Source organism: Gallus gallus, chromosome 1 (assembly GCF_016699485.2).
Source record: "Gallus gallus isolate bGalGal1 chromosome 1, bGalGal1.mat.broiler.GRCg7b, whole genome shotgun sequence".
Taxonomy (NCBI): Eukaryota; Metazoa; Chordata; class Aves; order Galliformes; family Phasianidae; genus Gallus; species Gallus gallus.
In genome coordinates this window covers 83,986,907-84,013,257 of record NC_052532.1, presented here as the reverse complement: position 1 = coordinate 84,013,257, position 26,351 = coordinate 83,986,907, and the positions used below count along the sequence as shown (strand labels likewise).

The 26,351-nt window shown below is 40.0% G+C and overlaps 1 protein-coding gene across 7 annotated transcripts in view; it reads right to left on the bottom strand.

Annotated features, from left to right (window-relative positions):
- NME7 (NME/NM23 family member 7) overlaps positions 1-26,351 on the bottom strand; it is an 88,095-nt gene that overhangs the window by 16,990 nt on the left and 44,754 nt on the right. For all 7 annotated transcript variants that reach the window (XR_006932331.1, XR_005839401.2, XR_005839390.2 and 4 more), the window contains 3 exons: positions 24,886-24,950; positions 23,964-24,032; positions 21,322-21,423 (listed from right to left, as the gene is read on the bottom strand). Coding sequence is in view for 3 of the 7 variants with exons in the window: in XM_040646693.2 (XP_040502627.1) it covers positions 21,322-21,423; positions 23,964-24,032; positions 24,886-24,950 (236 nt within the window). In the remaining 4 variants the exon portion in view is untranslated. The remainder of the gene's footprint in view (positions 1-21,321; positions 21,424-23,963; positions 24,033-24,885; positions 24,951-26,351) is intronic.

Genomic DNA, 26,351 nt, shown 5'->3' with positions numbered 1-26,351 from the left:
GATTCTCCACATTACAGATACTCCTTCCAAGCATTTCTATTATTATAGTTAACTTGCGAAAACAATTTTGCAGCTTCCAAGCATAGAATGTGCTAGTACTTAGTAAGCAGACACCAGCACAGAGCCTGTAGACTGCCTCCATGAACAATGTACTTTCATCCTCAGAACCTGATATTGGTGGCAGCGTTTCAGCCATCCAATGCTACTGTGCTTCTGTGACCCTGTGACTACTGCCAGTATGGTTTTCAGCTAAGGAAAGATGTTGTCTTTGGTTTGATCCTTCTCAGTATCACTCCAGACTATTTACATCTCTCTGTTCTCAACACTCTTTGTATTTGACATTTCAACCCTCTTTCTTTATCTATAGTACCAAACTTCTCCTTGACCTTCAAAACTACATTTGATTATTATAGCAGATTCCACTCAGATCTTGAGACAACAATTCTCTCCCATCTCTGCTATGGTGAATTTCTCACCTTATACCTCACAGGACTGCCTTTGTTGGCTCTTACCCTCACTATGCTCCTTCTTTCAAGGCATACTGCAAGACTGCTGTACTTCTCTGCACTATCACCTTGCAGACTTACCTTTTGACCCTTTTTCCTATGCCAACCACACCAAACCTTGTTGATCTGTCCTCCTTTCATTATTAAAGTATAATCACTTTGGGAGCAGCTAGCATAGTTTTACTGTGCCCCTCCCAGGTGTTTGCTTTGGTGTCACAGCTGGTCATTCCTGACCCTACAAGCCAAGTCACCAGACTGGATTGTCCAAGCGTTCCTTAACTTTTTGTGTCAAGTGGGTTCAAAGCAACTTCAGTAACGGCTCCTGGAAATCTGTGCACAGGTAAAGACGAGAGCTACCTGCATGATGCATGCTTTCTTCTGGACAGGCAGTTGAATGAGTCCCACAAGAACTCAGAAGAGCTTATCTGCCAACACTCTTCAGCCACTTTCCAATTTCTTTCATTTGTCACATCTCATTCCTAAACTAAGACAACTGGACTTTAAAGGCAAGATTTTCTCTTAGCCCAGCAAGCCCTAGCTATTTTCCTGTAATAACACTGTAGTAACCTATTACCTAATAAATATAGCTCTGTTTCCAATGCTGATCTGCTACACACCTAAAAGACAAACTGCTTTAACGCCTGAAGTATGTCTAACATAATAGAAGTTTCAGTTCTCCACTGCTACTGTATATACATTACTGATTATTCAAGATCTTTGAATACAGACACCAGGGATATTTCAATACAATATTCTTGACATCAAGCAAATTTTTCTTTAAAGGTTCAGAGTTTGATGTTAAAAAAAACAAATAAATGAACAAAAAACCTCCTTATGCTCCTCACTAAAGCCCTGTGATGAGAAAATGTGCTGGAGAAATGGAAGTCACATACCAGTTAACTATAGCTATGCAACACTTAAATCAATCACTTGCTTAAAACAACCACTGATTCCAGTGAGAACTAACATGTCAGAAAGCTGAGAAGTAAGCTTGGGAATATTAGAAAAAAATATTTGTGGCCAAGGAACGTTTGGAAATACTTTAGTAAAAGGTAGCTTAGATCTCATAAGCTAAACTGAACACGAAACACCTAACTTTATCTCCTATCTATCAAACTCTTTGGCTGAAACTGTTCCCTCCTCCCACAGGTCCAAAAATGATGCTTCTTAAGAAACTTTCCCAAGTTTTCCCTCCTTTCTCACAAGACTCATTTTCGCTTTTATTTTTTTTTCTTTAAAAGCAGTAACAGCCATTTCATTTACCATTTGCCCTTAGCTCCCATTTCTGCTTCACACCCTCACATCAGAAGACTCTGCTGCTGTTCTTCACTTGCACTCAGCTCGCTCTCGCTAGGGCTAGCAAAAGCTCCCACTTTTGCAGTATATGACCTCCTCTTCTTCCTCCAGTTTTCCTACACAGGATATGACACATTCTGTTGCCCCCTTGAAATTCATGAGCCTTTCTGCACAAACAGGGACTGATTCTGTTCTGTCTGCCATTGGATTAGATTAGAAGGAGACAAAGATAGGTGCTGCAGCTCTTTACATTGTTAGCACTTGATTAATAAGAAACTAAATAAACCTTTCTAGCCATCAGTTAATAAGCAGAACAAGAGGTAGGTCATTCTCCATTTACAATTACGTAGCCAGAAGAGGAAAACAAGCATCAATTCCAAAGCGTTATTAATCTCTGTCTTACAACACCACTGAGAAACCTCCAGGGAACAAAGTAACAGGAAAGGATAGGGGTACAAACAGCTGTATAAGGCCCATATACACGTGTTTGCGTGTATGTGTAGTCAGAAATCTTGGGAATGTTTCAGAGAGGTGGGAAGAAAGTTCCTTACAGAGCTTAGTCCTCATAGCACATCTTAATATACACTCTTCAGCTCTATGACAGAACGTTTGCTGAGTACTTTATTTATAGTGCCTTATATGCAACAACAGAGACACAAATATAATAGCTGTGGGGTTTTTGTGTTGTTTTCTTTTCTTTTAACCATTTTTTATAAGCTTGCTGCCTAATCTACTTTTAGGAATATGTTTTGCATAGTCATTTTCAGAAACTTTCTCAAAGGAGCTAAAGCAATGGCTTCAAGTTGTGCCAAGGGAAGTTTGGACTGGATGTCAGAAAGGATTTCTTTATGGAGAGGGCGGTCAGGCATTGGAAGAGGCTGCCCAGGGAGGTGGTGGAGTCACCGTGCATGGAGGTATTTGAGATGTGTGGATGTGGTGCTTACGGATATGGTTTAGCTGTGGACTTGTAGTGTTAGGTGAATGGTTTAACTTGGCAATCTTCAAAGTCTTTTCTAACCTAAATGATTCTGAGGGTAGAATGATGGAGGAGTTAAGAGCAACTACAGCTGTTCTACCATATGCCTAAGAGAGGAAGAACGTGTGTGCAGAAACTTCATGCATGTGTGCAAATGAGAATGCTACAAACTCACTCCTCCCATGAAAACTACATTACATCTGCAGCAAACCAATCCATGCTAGGCTCCATCCTCTTGGATCTCATGCAGCAGGTTATTTCATCACACTTTATAGACTGGGCTTTGATCTATAGCCAGGCCTCTGAAGAGCCTTATCCTCTTACACAAGCTACAGACACCTATATTTCATGTTTCTATCTAACTTTGCCCTATGAAAATACTGCTTGTATGAAATACTTAGAATGTGCTAAAATCTATTTCTATAAGAACGGAAGGAAAAAAATCACCAGTGACGCTGGTAGAGTAATATGTCAAAATCAGACTGAAAAATCATAAACATTCTTCATGAGCAAGGTTTGTGAACCACTTTTCCTTCCAACAACTGATTTTTCATGTGCTGGACAGGAGGTTATTATTTGGAACATTAAAATATATTCCAGCCAAAACTGCAGATTTCAAGTAAATTGGCCAGATCGTTTTTTAAAGCATCTGCTTTATTTGGATGTCTGGAAGGGCAGGAATGGTCACTGTTCTTAAACATTTCTGCATGCTTTATTGTTGCTTAAATAGCATTCAAGCTAAAACCAAAGCTGCAGCCACTGGCTCTGTGTAGCAACCCTTTCCTCCTTCCTCACCAGGAAACCACACAAGACTTTGAATGTATCAAAAGCACCCAGGAACTTTTATAGCCTAGAACTGTGGTTCCACTTAAACATCAACTGGAACAAGGGAACAGTGACAATCTGTTGCTAGTTCGCTTGAGTGAAGCAAAATAAAAGTAAGAGAGCTCATAATCCATCCCTCACCTATTACAGTGTGCTACCAGAGCAGGTTCACTCTTTAAGGTTTGCTTTCAGGACAGCAGCATTTAGAGGACTTCTTGTGCTGCAAGAATCCCTGCACAGTCCCCTCTAAGCCTCAGCAAAATATCCTGTTTGCCTTCTTCTGAGCCCTAGATATGCACTGGCTCCTTGCTTCTCTCTGCATTCCTCATTCACCACTCTTTCTAAAAGCTTTATGATCAGCCTGGTCTCCCACTCCGTACTCAGGAAGCTTCTTCCTTCTCTGCTTCTCCATGCTCAGCCACTGTCATGAAAGAGATGGCCTGTGAGGGTGCCGTATAATTCAGAAGGCAGGAGCCAGAGCCAGGCAAATAAAACAGGTGCTTTTCTCCTTCTACTGACCAGCTGTGCCTTTTTTGAAGAGAACAGAGCTCATATTAACAAGGAATAAAGTAAATTTCAGTACTTGCAGTAGAATTTGTCTGATCTAACTTCAGTCATCTGAAAGCTGATGGCAACTAAGCTTCCTCCGTACTGAGTGAAGGGTGATAAGCCCCTTCAGAAAAAGATTCCTTTGCAGTACAATTTGAAAGGCAGGTAGGATAACTGCCTTCTCTTCCCATGAACACCGCTTTTCAGTAGGCTCTCATCTGGGGAGATTTTAGCACCAGTCACACAGCGCAGGTTGCAGCAGGAAGCTGCACAGCCTCTGCTATGCAGAATGCAATGCTAGACCAGTGTTTCCTGTAACGGTTATTCAAGTGAAGAAACACCAGAACAATACTGTTACAGTGGGAGCAACTTCACTTGATCAGCCTGATACATCCTTCTCAGAAGCTCTCATCCAAAGGCAACGGCTACGCTGTCAAAATCACATTTGTGTTCACAGATGACCTTGAGCATGGTATCGCAAGGGCTAACTCACCTCAGCTTGCTTTGTATGCTTTCTTTGCAACCCATACTTCCTCCAAACTCTAGCCAACCATTTTGATGGGGTGTTTTCCCCATCACCACTTCAACTCTGACCTGGCTGATGTTCCCCAGTCTCATGCAATGAACCACCTTATACTCAGCATCAGTCACAGCAGAAGAATGTGACATCTTCGTGCTCCCTCATCAATCTGAGGACTGTTTAACACACAAATGCACTGCTGAGCCTTCTACCTACATTACTGCGAGAAAAACCTAAAGAAGATGGTACTGTCACCACTGTGAAGTCTTTAACTGAGTAAGAAATCATTTTGCCCTGAAAGCTGGGGTCCTTCGGTTGACAAGTACTTCAGAGACATTCTAAATACAAAACGAGGTCAGTGTTAAAGAGAATGCAGCAGGTCTCCTTCAGCTTTTGTTTTATAAAGCTATCCAGAACAGAAGTCTCTTGATGACAGTGATACATTTTCTTTTCTTTGTCCACAGGAGCTGTAGCAATATCATGTACATGTACAGACTCAATATTGAAGGCCTTATACACGTATCCAAGGGAGTCAATGTTATCAGAAACGCTTTTGTATATTCTGCATATCATAAAAAAGTTAAACCAAAACAACCCTCTCTGAACACACATCCACACACCCCTCACCTTTTAATCTTTATCAAAAAGTGAACTGATGTACCGATCTTCAGGAGTCTGGAAAGGCAACACAAATTCTTTATAAAATTCAGCATAAACTTCTACCATCTGAGCGCTGCACATATGACCTAGACATCCAAGCCTCTCCTGATTGATGGTAAAATATTTACGTTCCCAGTCACTTATTGGATGTCATCATTAATTGAGCCAAGCCTGTGTGCATACAGTTACGTTTTTGAAGTAGTGCGGTTGTAAAGGTTTGTTCAGCAAACTCAATGATCAGAGCCAGGCAACAGCAGCGTTCTCAGCTGCAAGGTTGTAGAAAGTGCGTCAGAGACTTGTCTTCTGAAATCAAATAGTTTTGCAATGGTAACAGCAAGTAATCAAATCATAGTTTATTTTGTTACAAAAGCCCATGCTAGCTTGGGCAAAAAAAAATTTATCTGCTCTTCTGTTTACTTTAAAAAGTCAGCCTACCTCTGAACTAAGCACTCTGCAGCCCAGTATCTTCTGGAATTTTTGTTAACAGCCCTAAAATTATGTTCTTCTATACTCCAGTGTTGGCAGGTTTTTCTGAAGCTCACAAGTCTGCAGAAGTTGTTATACTGTCTGCTTCTCACCCTGCATCCCCTTGAGGCACTTTCATTCCCTCCACTTCACTCCCACACACGTTCCCTAAGGAGCCTCCTCGCTGGCGGCCCAAAGGTGCCGCACCAACTCTCCACAGACTTCTCTGTGGGCAGCAAACGTGGCACATTTGCCAGCCTGAGATAGCATTTTTGCTGGTCTTAGCACTACTGATTGATGTATGAGCAATTCCAATGATAACTGCCCTGCTCAAATTTATTTACTGTTGTATTTATGTGCATATCTGATACAGCTTATGGGCTTAATTTAGATGAGAGCAAGAAGCCACACTTTGGAGTTAAGTGTAAGCTAGATTTGATGATGTTTTGAGGATAACTGACATACCTAGTGTTAGTTGGCCACAAATTAGGAATAAAGATAAAATACCTAGTTATCTTGCTTTACTACCGGGGTGGAATAGCATATTTACATTACTCAACAAGCTGGAAGAAGCATTTAATAACTAAAAAGCAACTAACTCCACAATACATCAGAAAGTATAGCATAACTGTAAACTGGATTATTAGATACTTTGCTTTAAGCTTTAAAGATGAAATACTGGTCCTACTGATCCTTTTCCACCGCCTTCAATGCATCCAGAATTTCATCCATTTATTAATTCACATGTAAAACAAGGATAAAAAAATGCTACGCTGAAGGGGATATTCTAGGATATTAATCCATGTTAGCAAAACATACAGAGAGTCTCCAGCGAAAGTCACTACGAAACTGCAAGACATTTTTAGCCTGCAGATATCTTGGCTAAGAATAATTGCTTTTTTTTTTTCCAGAAATTATAGAGACAGAATTTCACATTTGCAAAAGCAGTCCAGATATCTGAACTTCACTCTTTGCAAGTCATAGAAAACTGCTTCTAAGCTTCTACCAAGATTTCCCAACTTGAACCATCCACTTCAACAGAACATGCAGACCCTTCTGACTTGGAGCCTAGCAACAGAGTGATTTCTCTTCCACTCTGTGCCCTGAAGCCTCTCCTAGCCAACCGCCAGCTTTTCCTTGGAGGCAGTAGTGCTGCCATCTCTTCCCACACAGTTGTGAACAGCCCTGTTCAGATGGAAGAATCAGTCATTATTTCATGTAACAGCTACATTCTCTAAAGTCCCTGCTGTGTTCAGGACTAGTTGTACTAGTGAGTGTTCTTATACATACCAAGACCAAGTTCCTTGTCTGAAAACCCTCTCATATGAACAGACAAAGAAGAACAGAAAATATGAGGAAAATGGGATAGGAAGACAGAGAGACAGTAATTTCCTAGAAGCACAAAGAAATATGTACTTCACAAGCATCACCAGACAAGCTCAATATCTAGTTCTTAGCTCAGATCTTCTCAATCCAGTTCCATAGTTTTCCAGCACTCCAGTCATGGGACTTAGTGCACTAAGTCTCGCTAATTTCCATGTCAGAGCTCTGGAAAGGATCAGAGCTTCTAGTTCATCCTATCTGTTCCTCCTACTGCATGTGTTGGTAAATAAACATTTCAGATGTGTTCCTGAGCCCTCAGTGCTCCCTACGACCCTTGCCACCTTCAGATGGTATCGTACCATCCCTAGACTTAGCTTCAGTGTTCCTAATAGTATCCTACTCTTTCTCCATCAATCCTAATTCAAAGCCCTCTCAATTAGTCCTTTCAAATTACAAGCCAAGAAAACGGTCCCCATTGAGATGAATGGATTCTGTACCTAAATGATCCAAACCCTGGGGAGGCAGTAAACTTTTCTGAAAAGAGGGTCTGATCTGCAGATGGGAGCCTCTATTTCCTTCAGGAGGGAGTCACCTCTGACTATAACTTGCTGTTGTTTCTTCACAGCACTGTCTTGATGTTACACTTGCTACACAGGGTACTGTTCTCCCACCAAGGTCAGATGAATGATGCATGGATTCCTCTTTTTCTGTCTTATCACATTCCTTGCCTACCATACCCAGAGTCTCATGGCTATCCCACAAACATGAAGAACTCCCGCTCACACATCCTCTACCCCAAGCTCATTCTACCCTTCTGACCAGTAGAATAGATGCAGAGAAAGGGAAATCTTCTAGATAGAGCTATTCAAGAGAAGTCACACATGGACATCAGATGCATGCCATCACACTGTAAATGAAAGAAGCTGCTAAAAATTCTGCTCAGGTCGCCTGCAGTAGAACAGAAAGAGCCTAAACTAAACAAACCAGCAAACAAAACCCTAAATTTTTCAGGTTCTCACCATTTGAATTACTTGTTTTATATCCAGTTTTCTTAAATATGGGTTTGTTTTTTTTTTTGTAATAATACCCAGAGACAATAAGACCAGTGCTGAAGTCTGAAAACTCTGACTGCAGCTGTTTTCAAAGCTGTCAGCAATTGCAGAGAGAAAGATTTAAAGAACAGTAATAAAAACAATAAAATACCCATCATCATCAGAAAAGTCGATCCAGACTGTTTCTTTCTGTTACAGAAGGGAAGACTGAGACCATAGATTTACTTTTGCCCACTTTAAAGCCATTGTAATGTAGCTCAAGCAGAAAGTAAATTCAAATATGTTCTGGTCACAGCATTTACATCTCACATTAATTTAATGGCATACAAAGCACCTATAAAATTTCAGTCTATATACACACCTTGTTGAAATGTATAGTCTAAGGATATGACTTATGCCACCTACAAAGCCAACAAATCAATTTTAGGGAAAATCCACCTGAGAAACTGATATATCTCCTTCTAGCAGTGATCAATCTCCCACAGATCAATTTATTTTGTGTACTCTAAGACCAATTTATCACCAAGAGTACATAAAATACACTATGATCTGCACTTCTTTTTCTGTTTGGTTATGATTAGCTCTACCACCTATTTATTAACCAAGCAGAGCTTGAATAAGCATTCCTCAGGGATAAGAGTTTTTACAGACCTGGTCATCACAGAATCATAGAATTACTCAGGTTGGAAAGGACCTCAAAGATCATCAAGTCCAACCGCAGCCTAACCATGCTACCCTAACTCTAACAACCCTCTGCTAAATCACATCTCCGAGCACTACATCCAAACAGCTCTTAAACACATCCAAGGACCAACTGGGGAGCCTATTCCAGTCCTCTCCACCTGTCTATTCCAAGAGATCTTAATAAAAGAAAAAATTCATGGCCATCCAGGAATTGCCTACTCATAAGTTGCCAGCTGAAAGACATGAAATCTTCTGGGACAGCTGCAGTCAGCTCCAGGATACACAAGCTCACACCATTATCATAGAATCACTCAGGGTGGAAAAGATCTCAAAGATCATCAAGTCCAACCACGACCTAACCATGCTACCCAAACTCTTAACAACCTTCCGCTAAATCATGTCCCTGAGCACCACATCCAAACGTTTTTTAAACACAGGGATGGTGACTCAAACACCTCCCTGGGGAGCCTATTCCAGTGCTTAACAACCCTTTCTGTAAAGAAGTTTTTCCTGATACTCCTAAACTTCCCCTGATGCAACTTAAGGCCATTTCCCCTTGTCCTGTCACCTGTCACCAGTGAGAAGAGACCAACCCCGCTCTGGCTGTAAGCACCTTTCAGATGTTGAAAGAGAGCAACAATGTCTCCCCTCAGCCTCCTCTTCCCCAGACTAAACAGCCCCAGTTCCTTCAGTCACTCCTCAGATGAGGTGTTCTCCTCAGATGACGTGTTCTCCAAGCCCTTCACAAGCCTTGTTGCCCTTCTTTGGACCTGCTCCAGCACCTCCATGTCCATTCTGTACTGAGGTGTCCAAAACTGAGCACAGTACTTGAGGTGAGGCCTCACCAATGGTTACATTCAAAAGTAAGGGCATCACTGCCCTTTTCTTGCATATTTGTAACTTTCTCTGTTGTACATTTTCAACAAGCACCTCTGTGCACTGACTTTAACTGCCTTATATAGTGCTCTGGAAAAAAACCTGTGCAGCCTGGCAAAGTTCCAGCTTGATATATTATTTTCTCACATTGTTTTTTACTGGAGATAAAATTCGTATCACTTCATAAATTAAAGTATACATAACAGTAGTATAAAACTACTGTGTTCCAACCTTCAGTTAGAGTTCAAGGGCAGGACAAGCCTATCAAAAACCTGAATCAGGCATGTAAGGCAAACGCTTTTAATCTATTCAAATCAAAGATTCTGCAAAAAAAACAAGGTCACTGTGACCAGGATGTACATCTGTTCTACGCTAAGAAACCAGAGAAGGAAAAAAACGTTGCTCAGTGCGTAACAATAACATATTCTTTCCCAGACAGAGTGACGTAAGCATTTCCCATATCTTCTGAAAACACTGCTCCCTTTTTCCATGAAAGGACTAAGGTCATATGGAATTTTATTGTATTTTTTTTACTTCAGTCCCTCATCTCAGGGACTAGCTTCACATATCCATAATATTGCTGTTCAGTGTAAAATAATGATTTGCTGTCTACTATAACCAAACAGAACACAAAGGAAACAAAGAAAGTGACAGCTTAGACTGAAACTAACCCAGAACCAAGCACATTTTCATGACTCTTACCTTGTGCTTTTATGGACTGCATATTTCAATGAATCTGTTCTCAGAAACATCAGGAGCTAGGGCAGAAACCATCACAGTATTTCAAAGGCAGAAAAGGGAAAGAGAGAAAAGGGAAAGAGAGAAAAGGGAAAGAGAGAAAAGGGAAAGAGAGAAAAGGGAAAGAGAGAAAAGGGAAAGAGAGAAAAGGGAAAGAGAGAAAAGGGAAAGAGAGAAAAGGGAAAGAGAGAAAAGGGAAAGAGAGAAAAGGGAAAGAGAGAAAAGGGAAAGAGAGAAAAGGGAAAGAGAGAAAAGGGAAAGAATGGCAATCACCAAAGAAGGTGGATCTCCTGTGACAGCAAAAGAAGACCACAGCCTGTGAATTCTGATGGCTAGATTTGTGCCTTATTGTCAAAGACTATATATTCACACAGGGAAAGAATATTCTCATTTTTAGAATAAAGTATTTAAACCCTCCCGTTGGCAAGGTAAATCACATTTTAACCCTGTCTAGCAGGGAGAAACAAGCCCTGGAGAGAGAATCCTGTAGGTCACCTTTGATCAGCCTGCCTGTGATAAAAGTACATTGTGTATTTGTCAGCATCAGGCTGGTGTCACACTATCATCTGGCATGTTAAAAGCCTACCTCTTTTTCTACAGCAGTGAGAAACAAAACATTTCCCCCTAATCCATCTAAAATACGCAAGGAGTGAGAGACAATTAAAGTATGGCATTTTGAAAGATATTAGCTAAACAAAAAAGCAAAACAAGTAAATGCTAAGTGAAACTAAGTAAGACAAGCATTTTTAAGAAGTTGTTGGTTTTCAAAAACAATATATGATCCATCTACATTATGTAGGCCACTCCAAAAGTAATGCCTCCTAATTATTTCCACAGAAACTACAACAGATACAAAGAGCACAATAACACTATTTGACAGAGCAAGTTCTATTTTTCAACGCAGTCACCACCATTAGCTATGCATTTCTACCAGCGATGAACTAGAGCCTGCATACTGCACTCATAAAAATCTGCTACAGTGGAGGTGATCCACTGTTCCACAGCTGCTATTATAGCATCATTACTAGGAAAATGTTGCCCACACAGTCAATCTATCCATCATTGGTCCAAACAGATGGAAGTCAGAAGGCACCAAATTCAGACTGTACAGTGGATACGGTAGGACAGTCCAGTCAAGATTGGCAATGTGCATCACTGTCTGCCAAATGGTGTGGGGCTTGGTGATATCATGTTGCAGGAGAAAGGCTGTCTTCTTCTCTGGCCTGACTCTGGAAGATCAAGCCTTCAGCTTAGTCAGTGTTGTGATGCAATGGTCAGAGTTGATTGTCTGAGTTCCAGGAAATGCAGCAAGATCACTCCTTTCCTACCCTAAAGGACAGTACACATCACTTTACCTGTTCAGGGCTGTATCTTAAACTTTTTTCTTTTTTAGGAAATTCACATGTTGCCAATCCATGGACTGCCATTGACTCTAACTCATAGTGGTGACACCACATCTCATCACCAGTAATGATGTGATCCAGGAAAATGTCACCTGCAGTCTCATGTTAGTTCAATAGGTCCTGACAGTGTTCTATCTGTTCCCATGTGAGAATTTGGGGGAGTCATCTGGTGCAAACTTTGTGATAATCCAACATTGCCACTATCGTTTTCAACACATTGAGGACGATATTCAGCTCTGTACACAGTTCCACGGTCATTATACATTGATATGCACCTGATTGAGACACTCTTCATTTTGTGTTGTGACAGCTGTGCACAGCCATCCAGAACACAGCTAGTCTTTCACATCTGCTGAATGTTGGCTGAAATGCACCACCCACTGCCTCACTGTACTCACATCCACTGTCTGATCTCTATAAATATTCAGCAGGCGTCGATGAACATCAATGGGAGCCATTTTTTGTTCACAGAGGAATTCAGTTCCACAACTTTGCTTCATACACACTTCCGTGTCAGATGCCATTTTGTCAGACCGCCTCTCTACTGTCATCTGCCACACGGCAGCAATATGTAATGAGATATTGGTGGGAAGGTTCAGCCCCTACTACCATACCACCAACATCCGCCTTTGAGATTGTGGATCAACATCATAAAATAGGAGGCATTACTTTCAGAGCAGCCCCACTATATACTAAGACCATAATATCACTCTCTGAAACATGGGATGCTGTGAAAGCTTGATGAGACTCTAAACAGGAAGATAAAGTACAAAAAGGTCATGGAAACATTAATTTTCTAAAAAAGACCTGCAGATGAAGAGTTAGAATCAAAATCCCTCATGATTAAAAAAAAATAAATCAGATCCTAAAGGCTGAGTAGACAAATTTATATAACTCACAGCATTTATAAGAATCTTGTCTTCATCACAGAAGCTTAAAATACCTTATTTTTAATAACACCCACCTATTACTTTGAGATGCAGACAGTCTGAGTGCAAAGGGAGCCTTTACAATCCCTAAGACAATCTTTAAGACTTCCTTCACACTCACTGATAGATACAATTAGTCTTTGTGATTTCAGATCAGCCTGAATGTCTTTACCTTCACCTGTGAAGCATCTACAGAGCTGAACAGCACAAAAGTTCTTAAACAAGAAATAAAGTTTTCTTAAAAGTAAATATTTTAAGTATAGTTTAACTCTTTATAAAACAGTTAGGCCTAAGATGTTTTGTAAGGAGAAGTCTAGAAAACCTAGCTTCAGCATTCTTTGGCACGTTACACATACTTGGGCATAGCTAGGAAGTCTCTGTGGCAGCACAGCAAGTCAATGAAGATGGAACTGAACTTGGCAAGGGATTCTACGGGTTCGTAGGTCAGAAGAGACCAGCCAAAGAGAGCATACCTCCTCTGCTAAGTGGGAAAGGAGGACTGGCTACAGCAGATACAGAGAAGGCTGAGGTCCTCAGTGAGTTTTTTGCCTCAGTCTTCACAAGTAGCCAGGATTCTTGCATCCCTGAACTTCACATCTCTGAACCTATACATCTAGGTGGGAACTGGGTGGGAACGAACTCCACTGCACTGTAAGGTCAGAGCAAGTCTGAGACAGAATCATGAGACTGAATGCATGCAAGTCCATATAGCCAGATGATGTACATCCCAGGGTCCTAAGGGAGCTGGCTGATATGACTGCTGAGCCGTTCTCCATCATGTTTGAAAAGTCATGGCTGTCATGCAAGGTCCCCAGGGACTGGAAAAATTGAAGATATTGTTCCCATTTACAAGAAAGGGAGGAAGAAGGACTCAGGGAACTACAGGCTGGTGACCCTTACCTCTGTGACCAGGAAGATCAAGGAACAAATCCTCCTGGAAGACATGTTAAGGCACACGCAGGACAAGTGCGTGATCTGAGAGAGTCAACATGGCTTCACCAAGGGAAGGGTGTGCCTGACCAATCCAGTGGCCTTCTATGATGGAGTGATGGCATCACTGGACAAAGGGAAGGCAAGTGATGTCATCTACCTGGACTTCTGCAAGGGCTTTGACATGGTTCCCCAGCATGTCCTTATCTCTAAATTGGAAAGAGATAGATTTATGGCTCTATAATGGCTCTATAACTAGGTGGAGGCAAGTAACAAGCAGTGTCCCCCAGGGGTCTGTCTTGGGTCTGGTATTCTTTAATATCTAACATCTAATGACATAGATGACAGCACTGAGTGCACCCTCAGCAAGTTTGCTGATGACAGCAAGCTGAGCAGTGCAGTTGATATAGCAGAAGGAAAGGATGCCATCCAGAGGGACCTTGACAAACTAAAGAGATGGGCCTGTGTGAACCTAATGAGATTCAACAAAGCAAAGTGCAAGATTTTGCACTTGGCTCAAGGTAATCCCAGATGTTTGCAAACTGGGAGAACTCCTTGAGAGTAGCCCTATTGAGAAGGGCTTAGGGTCCTGGCTGATGAAAAACTGAACGTGAGCCAGAAGTGTGAGCTTGCAGCCCAGAAGGCCAATGATATCCTGGGCTTTATCAGAAGAGGAATGGCCAGCAGGGCAAAGGAGGCAACTGTCTCCTTCTGTTCTGCCCTTGTGAGGCCCCAGTTGGAGTACTGCATCTAAGCCTGGGGACCCCAGCATAAGAAGGATGCCGAGCTATTGGACTGGATACAGGGAAGGGCCACAAAGATGATCCAAGGTCTGGAGCACGCCTCCTGTGAAGACAGGCTGAAAGAACTGGGCTTGTTCAGCCTGGAAAAGAGAAGCCTCATTGCAGCCTTCCAGTTTTTAAAGGGAGCTTATAAACATGAGGGAAATCAATCTTTTTACATGGGTAGATAGTGATAGGACAAGGGAGAATGGTTTTAAATGAAAGGAGATTTAGATTGCACTCCAAGGGGAAGTTTTTTACTGAGAGAGTGGTGAGGTGCTGAAACAAGTTGCCCAGAGGCTGTGGATGCTCCATCTCAGGAGGCATTTAAGGCCAGGGTGGATGGGGCCCTGGGCAGCCTGATCTAGTTCTTGCTTTAGCAGCTGTCAACCCTGCCTGTGGCACAGGAGTTGGAACCTGATGATCCTTGAGGTCCCTTCCAACCAAAGCCATTTAATGATTCTATGAAGATCAATAACCAATGCTGTTAATGCCTCATGGCACATCCTTGTTTTTCTTCAGTCTCTGGTCTTATGTTCAGCTTCCTCCTCTTGCTAAATGCAAGCCATTTATTCCAGCCTTGGACCATGCACAAGGAGCCCAGAGCAAAGTATGACATAAGGGAACTACAGCGACGGGAACCCTGAGGCTTCTAAAGCTGATGCTGATTTCTAGGAGGGCATACAGTGCCTTTGATAAAGTGTTGGTAACTTCCTCAAATGTCCAGAAATTTCAGTTAAGAAGGGGCCTTCGTTGTCATGGGATACTAAAACATCATAGTGATAGGCAGCAAAGGAAACTGAAAAAAAAAAAAAAAACTTTGCTACATAGGCTAGGCAGACTTTGTTGGCAACTGATAAATAAAATAACAAACTACTATAGCAACCATAAATGAGATGCAAATGTACTCTACTTTCAGTTCTCTCCCAGAAGTCCCAGAACCTTCACTCCAGTGGATGCAAGCAGCAGACTCCCTCCCCAGTCATGCCTCTATGGTGGTAGTGGGCTTGATATCAAACCAGGCAATACCTTTTATTATCTACTATTATCTATTTTATCAAATGACTGCAGTTTGTGATGACTAAAACTAAGTCCAACAACCTCTGATCCAGCATTTATTTAGGCAGAAAATGTCACACTGTTGACACTGTCAAGTCTGGTAGCTCTGGAGCATCAAATAAGGAGTGGCAGATAAAAGTTTTGTTCAAACTGTAACCTTGCCAACACAGCTCCGTCACATTGGATTAAAGACAGAGCTCAGTCTTGATGACTTTCAGCATTTAGTCTTCTGATGATGACTGCCAATCATGAGTAATAATAGCAATTTTCAAAATGTATCCATTTACTCATCGAGAATCAACATATGCCTACAAACTCCTTTTCCACATAACACTAAACGGTCATCATATGACAGTGACCTTTGGGCAATAATAAGTAACATTCAAAGCAGTATCTATTCTAAAGCAGTGGTGGCAGCTCATGACTATAGTCACATTACAGATATGGACCATTAGAGTACAGCAGTCTTAACACTTTCTTCTAGACAGCGTCTTAATAGGTCCCCTGCTCCCTCTGAAGGTAGAAGTCTAAGCTTACTTTGCGCTATATGAGCCAGCAGCACCAGCTCAGCCAAAGAACCACATGGAGAAATCTCTCCCTGCAGCCTCTTTCTCAAAAGAGCCAAAAATCATCAACTTAGCAGGCCTCAGCACTGTCTGTATCACATTTTCATTAGACCTGCAGAGTTTGATGGGGAAATTAAAAACCAAAAGGACAGAGTCAGATGACTGACCCTGGATAACATCTAAGCAATTCAATCATGTCTTTCCCATTGCAGGCTTAGACAGCAGGATATCGTAACTCGTATCGATCTGTTTGCTACTCTAGCTGATAATGGTCTGGTGCTGAATGAAAAAAATTATTATTATTACATGACTCAGACTCTCTGAGCAGGCAGTTTAAGGTACGAAAGTCTTCATCAGAGAATTAGATTAATAAATCCTACTTCTCTTGAGACACATTGTGTATTTGATTGCTAACACCCCGACTGAGGCTCACCAGGCTACGGGGAGATCCACACTGAAACAGCTCTGAAGGTATAACTAGAACACACATACTTGGCAGCTTGAAAATAACCTCTGTATTTCTTTATACTTTCCTCTGAACTCATTCTTATGTGTTGTAATAAAAAAATACTGTGCTTCTAATACACGGCTGAACATAAACATTTTTTTAGCCTTGCATGTAGATCATTTCCAGTGCTAGATATTCACAGGAGGGCTATACAGATAAAAATCTTACAGCAACAATGCTCTTTGGCTCATACTGTTATCCCTATTTAACTGATGTGATAACTGAGGCAGAAACATATTGAACCTTTTGTCCAAGGTCACACAGAGAGGTCAGGAATGGAGCTAAAGCAGACTCCCACTCTTCCAGTTCACTGCTTTGCTTTAAACCATCCAATCTCTCTTTCAGCTCTTTGTCACTGATGCAAAAATACAAAAGACTTCATACACTGTTACACTTAAAATTGCAAATCCTCAGTGTAAAAAGAATGCAGGTTAGGATCAGAAGCAAGTATATGAAAACCCCCCAGCCCACCAGATGCAGAAATATTGCACCACATCCCATCACGTTAGTAATATCTCACAGCAGAAGGTACTTGAGTAACATTTAGTGTACTGCCACTCCTAACTAAAAGGAGTTAAGATTACTAAAAATTACACAATCAGCCAGAAGCATGTAGCTTACACAGATGCTTTCAATCACATGTTATAACCAACCTTTTCATTTGTGTATGAAGGAAGTTCAAAAGAAAGGCAAGAACAACAAATAATTAAATAAATAAAAGCAATAGATCCAATTTCTACAGTATTTTTCAAGTGTTTTATGAATAGAAAGTAATCACCTCGACAATTCCACGACAAAACATTACGAGCAGCTAATTCAACACAAGATGATGTGAAATGAAAGCTGTATCTTCAGATCTAAGTATTACCAAAAGGCTTTTAAGTGCTTCAGAGGCCAAAAAGCCCACTAACACCACAATCAGTTGAAACATCCGTGCCACCAAACTCAAGGAGTGAGAATCCTTGAGGTACGAAAGTCTTCATCAGAGAATTAGGTTAATAAATCCTATTTCTCTTGAGACACATTGGGTATTTGATTGTTAAAACCCTGATCGAGGCTCACCAGGCTACAGGGAAATCCACACTGAAACAGCTCTGAAGGTATTAACGTCACTGTTTATCCCTTCTATGAAGCTGAGGTTTTCAGTGCTAACTTGTTTCCTGATACAGGTGAGACAGACACCTAAAGGCCCTTAACTCTACACAGCAGTCCCACTCACATTTTCTTCCTTGTCCTCAACTCAGTGTGGAATAATTTTTGGATAAGGCACACACTGCTGCATTTACCCCCACCGTGCACTATCACTTCTCAAGAAGAAACATTAACTTCTTTTCTATTTAACTTTGGTTGCAGTTGACAACTCTTTTAGTTCCAAGTGAGTGTGCGCTGATGTTCAAGTTAATTGACTTATCAAGCTCTCCTACCAGCTTTCTAGATGAGCTACCTTTTTGACACAGGTGTATTCTTTTTCTCTCAACTTCAGAACCACACCAGTAGAAACAGAGTGAGATAACAGCACCCAGCATGAAATAGACAGTTTGATAATCTACTTAACAAGATTTGATAAGGTGGCATGATTTTGAAAAAGGGCTTAATCGATTCAGAAGCCGTAGAAAATCTGTGGAACTCAGTCATTTCAGAAATCCCATTCCTACTCAGAATTCAAATATCAAAATAGAAGTGTCCCACTGCTCATAGGATCTTGGTATCTCACACCTCCTCACTTCTGGGTCTTAGGAGAGACTGGGGCTTCCTTGACAAGCTAAAGACTGGCGTGGAATTCTGAGACCTTTCTTTTGAACAGCACATGATAATTTTGTAGAGAGCAGTATTTTCAAGATGGGCATCAGGACAGCCTGTTAGCTTTTTGTAGGGTTGCTGCAACAATATGTAAAGCATAAATACTTATTTATGATAGCAGGTGTGGAGAGCACCTTCCATTTCTGTGCCCTCACACCAACTACAGATGCTTTTCAGGAAAGAGAGAGCAAGGTGCAAAGAGATGTTGAGAGCAAGCTACATGATCAGTCTGAGGTGTCTGAGGTCTGACTGCAAAAATAGCTAAACCAGAGGCCTGCAACCAGAAGACAGGACAATCACCATAGCTGGCCTGAGAGTACAGATAGGCCTCAGCTGAGGCCAACATAACCAGAAAAAATCTGGGTGTGCGGCAGAGGGTTAAGCTATTTATGATTAAAGATTCTGACAGTTCACCAAGAGTGCAACAGCCCAGCCAGCCATTCATCAGCAATGTGCCAGTGTAAAATGAGAATGCAGGAAGCAGCAGGATCTGCAGAAAAGCATTTCTCATTGTCCATTCGCTATCCAACAGGGACACACACACCAAGACTGTGCAACCTGTGACACTGATCCCTTCAATCAAGTCAGGGACAGTAATTTTGAGAGTAAGAACAACTAGCACAGCTCCTTAAAGACAAATATCTTTACCCACTTTCTAGATTTCCATCCACTACTTTCTAGATTTCATAGGTTAGTCATATTCTCCTACAGAGAAGCTCAGAAGAGGTTTTTGGTTAGCGGTCTTCCCCTACTACCACCCAAGATGTTTTAATAAAGTATTTAAAAGCTGTTTTATAAGGAAGGATATTTTTGGCAGTGAGCCTTACTGACCTGCAGTGCTAACAAAATATTACCCAGTTGTAGAAAATAGCACAAAGTTCCATTTCATTTTTAGCATTGTACACTTGGTATAAGTTGCTAGCTTATTAAAGTCTCATGGTCAAAATAGAACAACTCTGATTCTTTTTTCCAGCCTTAATCAGAGACTTGGACAAAAACTGAATCTATTTCTAATCAACATCTTGCTTTCATTTGGCAAAATATAGGTCACATCTCTTTGGATGCCTTTTATAAAAGAAGTGTGCCCCAGTCATCTCCCTGCAAAACCAAGAACAGACTTAGAGGGCTGCTGACAATCAGATCCACTTGCAACACGTGACTTGCCACAGAGTGATTATTACATTTGCTACGTATTTGAGATATAATTCACAGCACATGTGATTGAGAGCTATTCATTACGTAAGTCAAATTCCAGTTCCTTTACTAACTTTAAACACGACTTTGCTTTGAAAGTAATCACTGTGTTCTCAATACCACTAAATGGAAAATACTTAACAGGAGGCAGAATGACTCAGATATATTCTGTACTATAGCTACAAGCTTTTCTTCACTTGTATTTCTAAATAGGCTGTACACACACCTGGACCTAGCATATAGAAACAAATGAAAAAAATACAGATAGGTCCAGATCTCCCAGTCATGATACATTAATAGCATGACACATACATTTACTTTAACCACTATAACATCAAGTACACAGTATCTTAATGGTCTCTCTATAATGGTCTTTTCCATCCTTGGTGATTTTATGATTCTATGATAACCTTGCTACATAATATAACTGCATTGTGGTTTCTGATACCTCTATTTGAGACAGATATTTTCACCATAAGTTCATTCGGGAGTTTCACTAACTATACAGGTTATGCATGACAAAAGGCCACTGAGATAGCTCAGTCATTTCTTCCTCAAGGACAAGCCAGATACACAAACTGAAGAGACACACATTTCAGGCAAAGATCACTCTTGAAAACTGGCACAGTCACTACACATGCACTTTACATGCTTGAAGAGCCAATTAGCTTGAAATTCTTATAGAAAACAGCATACAGAAATACTAAACACAGTTGCCTATTTTCCAAACATGCATTAGTGCAACTGCTGTGAAGCTGGTATCCAAAACTTACAGGTTATGCTCTGTTTACCAAGATGCTAAGTGAGTAGAGGAACATTTGTAACATTCAGTGTGACTAAACAGAAGGGGAAAACAGGTTTGGATAATGCCTTTAAAATTATGCATCCCCAGATCTGAAGAGAAATACATCCCAAACAAATTACTCTACAGTACCAGTGTAAACCTTTGTGATTTTTTTTCCCCATGGAAACTGTTAAACTCACTCAGTCTGCAACTAAAACATGAAATTATAATATCTAACGTGATATCATTGCCTCCATCTTGATATTTCTCTTTGTGGCTTCTGTGTGGTATGTTAGTATTCATTATTTAACAAAAAATGGCAAACCCTTTGAGACAGCGTTTATGCTTGTTTTACGCTTGTCTCCAGACTGCTTACAGTATCATGCATATCCAATTACTTACCTCAAGAAATTAAAAATAAAAGCTGGAACTATTAGCATAGCAAACAGCTACAGTAAGATCTGCATTTTTTTGTTTCCTTACAAAACCTCAGAAATTGTTTCTCCTTTTATAGTTTTGTTCTAGAACAATGCTACAGACTGCAGTGGACTAACAATTGATGAACACTGGTATGCAATAGTAATAACTATTTGTTCCAGAGCTCTCAAGACCTGTGCTACAATACTTAAAAATCTTTAACCATGATATCATCACCATATTTTATCATTTGGTTTAGGTAAGACTGAAGAAATCACTAGAGAATTTACAAACTGATCCAGAGTCTAGCATTTCACTTCCATAATAATGTGATGCTCGCATGCTTTGAGGAAATGCAGCAGGTACATGGCAGTCATACCACACCGTGATATTTCAGTTCATATAGATTTCAATTCATGCAGACACTGCATCTTTTTTTCTTTTTTTAAGCACTCCTTATCACTCAAGCAAGTACTTACAGGGTCAGAAGGACCACAGAAGTCTCTGAACACTTTTGGTGGTTCAGGCTGTATAATCTCCATTGCTATGCAAGGGCCTGAGCACAACTCTGTAACCATCTCCTGGAAGAGAAAAAAGACCGAAACAAATCTGAGCTTTGAGCACTATGAAGGATTGCATTCCTCCCCAAAATTTGACCCAAACATACCAGATAGGAAGGAAAAAAAGAAATACTGGTGTATTTAGGAAAGCAAAGACGTGAAGCAAAGATATCATTAGCATTCATAAAAAATATATGTTTTACATTTTGCAACTTAGTTTACATGGTGGAGATGGAAATAAATTGAATATTCACCTTCTCTGGGATACTGAACAACATACAACAGTATCCACAATACTTTAAATCCTTTTAAAGGTACATTCTTACTAATCTTGACTTGGATTTCACAGAAGTGTCTCATAATGTCAGTCAAAACTGAATCAATGCAACAGACCTTGCTAGGCATAATTCTGAAAAATGACACCATGTTGAGCAAGTTCCACAGACGACAACGTGTTTAGCAGCATTCCCTACAGGAAGCACAGGACACAGCCTATATTTCTTTCCAAATAAACACCTATTTGATGGCTTCAAGTCAAGAAAACACATCCTCACCAAGTAAAGAGCTTGACCTAAATAGGAATCACCCTTTCTCTCTTTGGAATGGCTTGTAATTACAGCTAAATTAATTTTTCTCTAGCAAATGATTTATTCATCAGATAAGGTGGCTTGTGGTCAACTAAGACCATTCTTGGAACTGGATGAAGTTCAAGCATTTTTTATTAATAAGGTAGATTTGGAGCTAGCACAAAATAATCTTCCTCCTTTTTCCCCATCTCCTAGTCTTGCTAGGAAACAAAATGAAACAGCACAAAAACTAATCATCAGTATGCAAAATCCTATGTAGGACCTATTGATTAGAGGAGATATCAACAAACCTAATTTTTTTTTTTTCCAATTTAGCAACTGTTCAGCATTCTTATTTCACAGATACATGTTTTATGTACAACATGTCAAGCCTTTATCTGACTATAAGGTGTAACCAGAAGAAATGGGAGTATGTTTTCTGAAGACAACTTAAGGATGATAACTTATGGATGATAAGTATCTTCCGCTTCTATTCTGAGTTATTTTAAAATGATAAATGAAATTCAGATCAAAACAGACGGTTCTGAGTCACAGACATAAGAGGTCATGTTCTTTCTTCAATTCCCTGTTTCAAAATGTACTTCTTCCTATTTGGCCTGCACTGACAATATCTACTGCTGTTCCCATATGCGTCTTTTCTGGATGCCTTTACCATCAGGATCAGCTTTCCCACATTATCCTGTTTCACAAATAAGCTGAGTGCATGAAGATATCCCATTAATTTCAACTAAGTGCGTCAAGCACATATGGCTTTCAGGACAGAGCCCCAGATTCTCACTTGAAATCCCATCTGAAACAGATTTCTTTATTCCCTTATCCGGTTTAAATGTCACCTTCCTTTCCGAGTAACTTTTCAATCAAAGTATATAACTTTGCCACTTACCTGAGGGTCAAAGTATATATCAAACAGCAGAAAATGATAGAGAATATCCAATTTGGTTCAATTTGTATTTCTGTAATACCAGAGGATTCTCTGGGTCTTAACATACCAGTCAGGCACTACCACATTTGAGTTCTGCAACTCACCTCCAAGTCTCTGTCCAGTCTTATATGGGTTCCTGGCATAAAGGATTTTAGTAGAGGAAATTTTTTAAGTATTCCTCAATCTGACAGTGAACAAACGGTGTCCCTAAACTATTTTACAAGGAATCTATAAACTATTAGGTAAGTTGATTAAGCAATTGTAAAGGAAAGAATAAGTCACACTGTCAGAGTACTACTAGTAGTTGTCTGGAATAATATTAGTAACTGAGTAGAAATTTTTGAATAATTTAACCATTTATAAATTAAGGATAACTTGTGTAGTACATAGCATGGCAGCAAAAAGAAAATCATTACTGTTTGTAAAATGAATGAAGGTTTTACAGAAACACAAAGTTGTCTCCCTGATTCCTGTTGTTCTATCTGCCATTAGGAAGTTTATATTGCAATACAACAAATCATAGTAATATTCGTGATCTTAGATGCCCACTAGGATTACATTATGTCTTAAATTTCTGAAATTTTCTGAAAGTCCATAGAAGTCCGATCAATAAACTTAAAAACAGCTCAGAATGTCACTAGGAAAACATTCCAATATAGCAGCTCCACTGTAAACAAAACAACACATACTTATTCTGGTCGAAGCTACTAATGCAATATCAAACTGACCAAAGATGTATATGCTATATATGTATGTATATATATAAAACACACATGCACACACACATAATGCGTGTGTGATATATGGTTCTACCACAGTAAAATAATTTATCTGAGGGCTTCTTTCCCTCTGTTGTATTTTACAAATTCCTTGGCTCAACAATTCCCTCAAAGGATGCTCCTTTCTTACAAGACAGGTAGCACAATTTTGGATATGTCTTACATTTATTTCAGAACAAGTTATTATCACAGTCCCAAGATGGGCAGATGTAACCACTTCCTTATTTAATCATGTTTTATTTATAAGTAGAGACTTGTCAAATTTATGCTTACCATATATTCAGCAACAACACCTTTGTAAATCTCATAAAATTCTTCCACATTTGCACGCTCCATGTTGAACTAAGAAAATAAAAAATGTTAGTCAGTTGCATGAAATGGAAAAAATAGATACCCCTTCTTAGCCAGCAAGAATTCAGAATGCTATTTTATGTTCCACCCGGTAAAAGGAATGGCTTTACAACTGTAATATGCTTATTATACTTTTAGCCAATGATGCCACATGCAAAAGAACATGAAGTACCTTCTTCTACCTTAAACACCAGTAGACAATGTACTTCATTTGTAGTGTTGGCTATTGCCACTAAGATATACAAGAGGATCTGTTTGTTGCATAGGAAAAGGAAGGAACTATTCTTCATTTCTGGAGGGCATTTGAGTCACAAGGAGATTTCAGATGTTCAGACTTTCAGAAAATACAAAAGGCAGTTCTTAAAGGGCTACTCTCAGGAACAATCTCTGTGCCAATTTCCTTTAAATTCTGCTGGTGATGAGGATGTCAATCCTTGAAGTATCTTCAAAGTCTCTCCTATAAATTCATACTAACTGTAAGTTTAAAGACTTGTAGGATGTTAACAATCTTTTTCCTAATCCTAACTAGTACAGCTTTCAAAAGGTATCTTCAGTTATTCCAGGAGACATCAACATCATTATCCCCCTTCTAGGCACGCAAAACTGAGACACAGAGAGATAAAGCCTCTTGGCTCATGGTCAAACAGCAAGGGGAAGCAGGTCACCTGATCAATCAAACAATAAAATACAATTATAACAAAGGCAGTGCTGATCCCAGAACATAACTACACAGTCTGCACAAGGGGTTTGTATTGCAGGAAGACACCTCTGCATTGCTGTCAAGTGCATACAGTACATCTCCAGCCTCTGTTTATCAAAAAGATAAAGACAAAAGAAAACCCACCATCTGCAAAGCTGAGATCTGAAATCCTTCATTGATGATGGCTTTTATAATCTTCCCAGCTAGTCCTGAAAAAAAGCATACAAAGTACAGTGCTCAAAAGAATTTAGAATTGTGAAGTGTTTATGCTGCCATAACACTTAAACCAAAAGCCAGCGTCTATGTAATGCTGTGAAAAGAAGCAGGGGGCAGAGCTCCCTATCTAGATACTCTAAATTTATATTTATGAACTTAAAATATTTTTATTCTCTATCTAAAATAATGCAGTGATGATTTTGAACAACTAAATTCCATTCAACTGCTGAAAAATGATTAATCAGGTTCTAGCCAAAAAGGTCGCTGGTGAAGTCTTTGCTTTTCTGAGATCAACTGCAGAACACCCAGTAACTACAAAATCAAGATTTATATTTGTAATGAAGTTCCAATGCCAATACTTGTAGCTTAAACAGTAATCAATTCAGAGCATAGGCCAACTATTTTGCAATCTTACACAGTGTTCACCAGAGCTGGATCCAACATTGAACTAGAAACAATGCAGGATGGTAATAAATATCGGCACAGAAGTTCATGTTACTACGTGAAAAGTACATTAGTGAAAAATAGCCCACTGCTTCTGAGGTTCTAACTCACAAATATGTTTCTGCTGATCACATTATTTTATGCTATCAATGTATGCTCAAAGTCTAAATGACACTGAAAAACAAAAATATTAATGTAGGAGAACAAGAAGCACTGATTTTCCACTGAATGCACATTTTAGATTGCCTGCACTTATAAGATCTTGCCATTTGAAAGATTGTAGCAGCCAAGCACAGCACTCTGTTATTTGAGAACTGAAGAGCATCCATGTTTTTATAGAACAAAACTGTCTGCCCTCTAGTACAAACTGTGAGCAACTACAAGTTTCTGGACATTGATTCAGAGCAGAGTGAACCACAGAATATTCTGTAATGAATTACAACAGCAAGATTTGACTCTTAATCACCAAATCTTTTTATTAACTAGTCTTGAAACTGAAAGTTTTTTTTGTAGCACTGTATAAATTCAGTAAATGAAAATAAAGCTGACATCTAAGTTCTAGCACATGCAAGACCTGACTTGTACACTGTCCACTAATACCTGCAGCATACAATTATTGTAGGCTTCCTACACAGTAAAAGATCAGATGAAGTTCTGAGTAAATAAGATAAGTATGTGGAAAGAATCACAGAATACCCTGGGTTGAAAAGGACCACAATGATCATGTAGTTTCAACCTCCCTGCTATGTGCAGGGTTGCCAGACACCAGACCAGGCTGCCCAGAGCCACATCCAGCCTGCCCTTGAATGCCTCCAGGGATGGGGCATCCACAGCCTCCTTGGGCAACCTGTTCCAGTGTGTCACCACCCTCTGCGTGAAAAACTTCCTCCTAATATCCAACCTAAATCTTCCCCATCTTAGTTTAAAACCATCCCCCTTGTCCTATCACT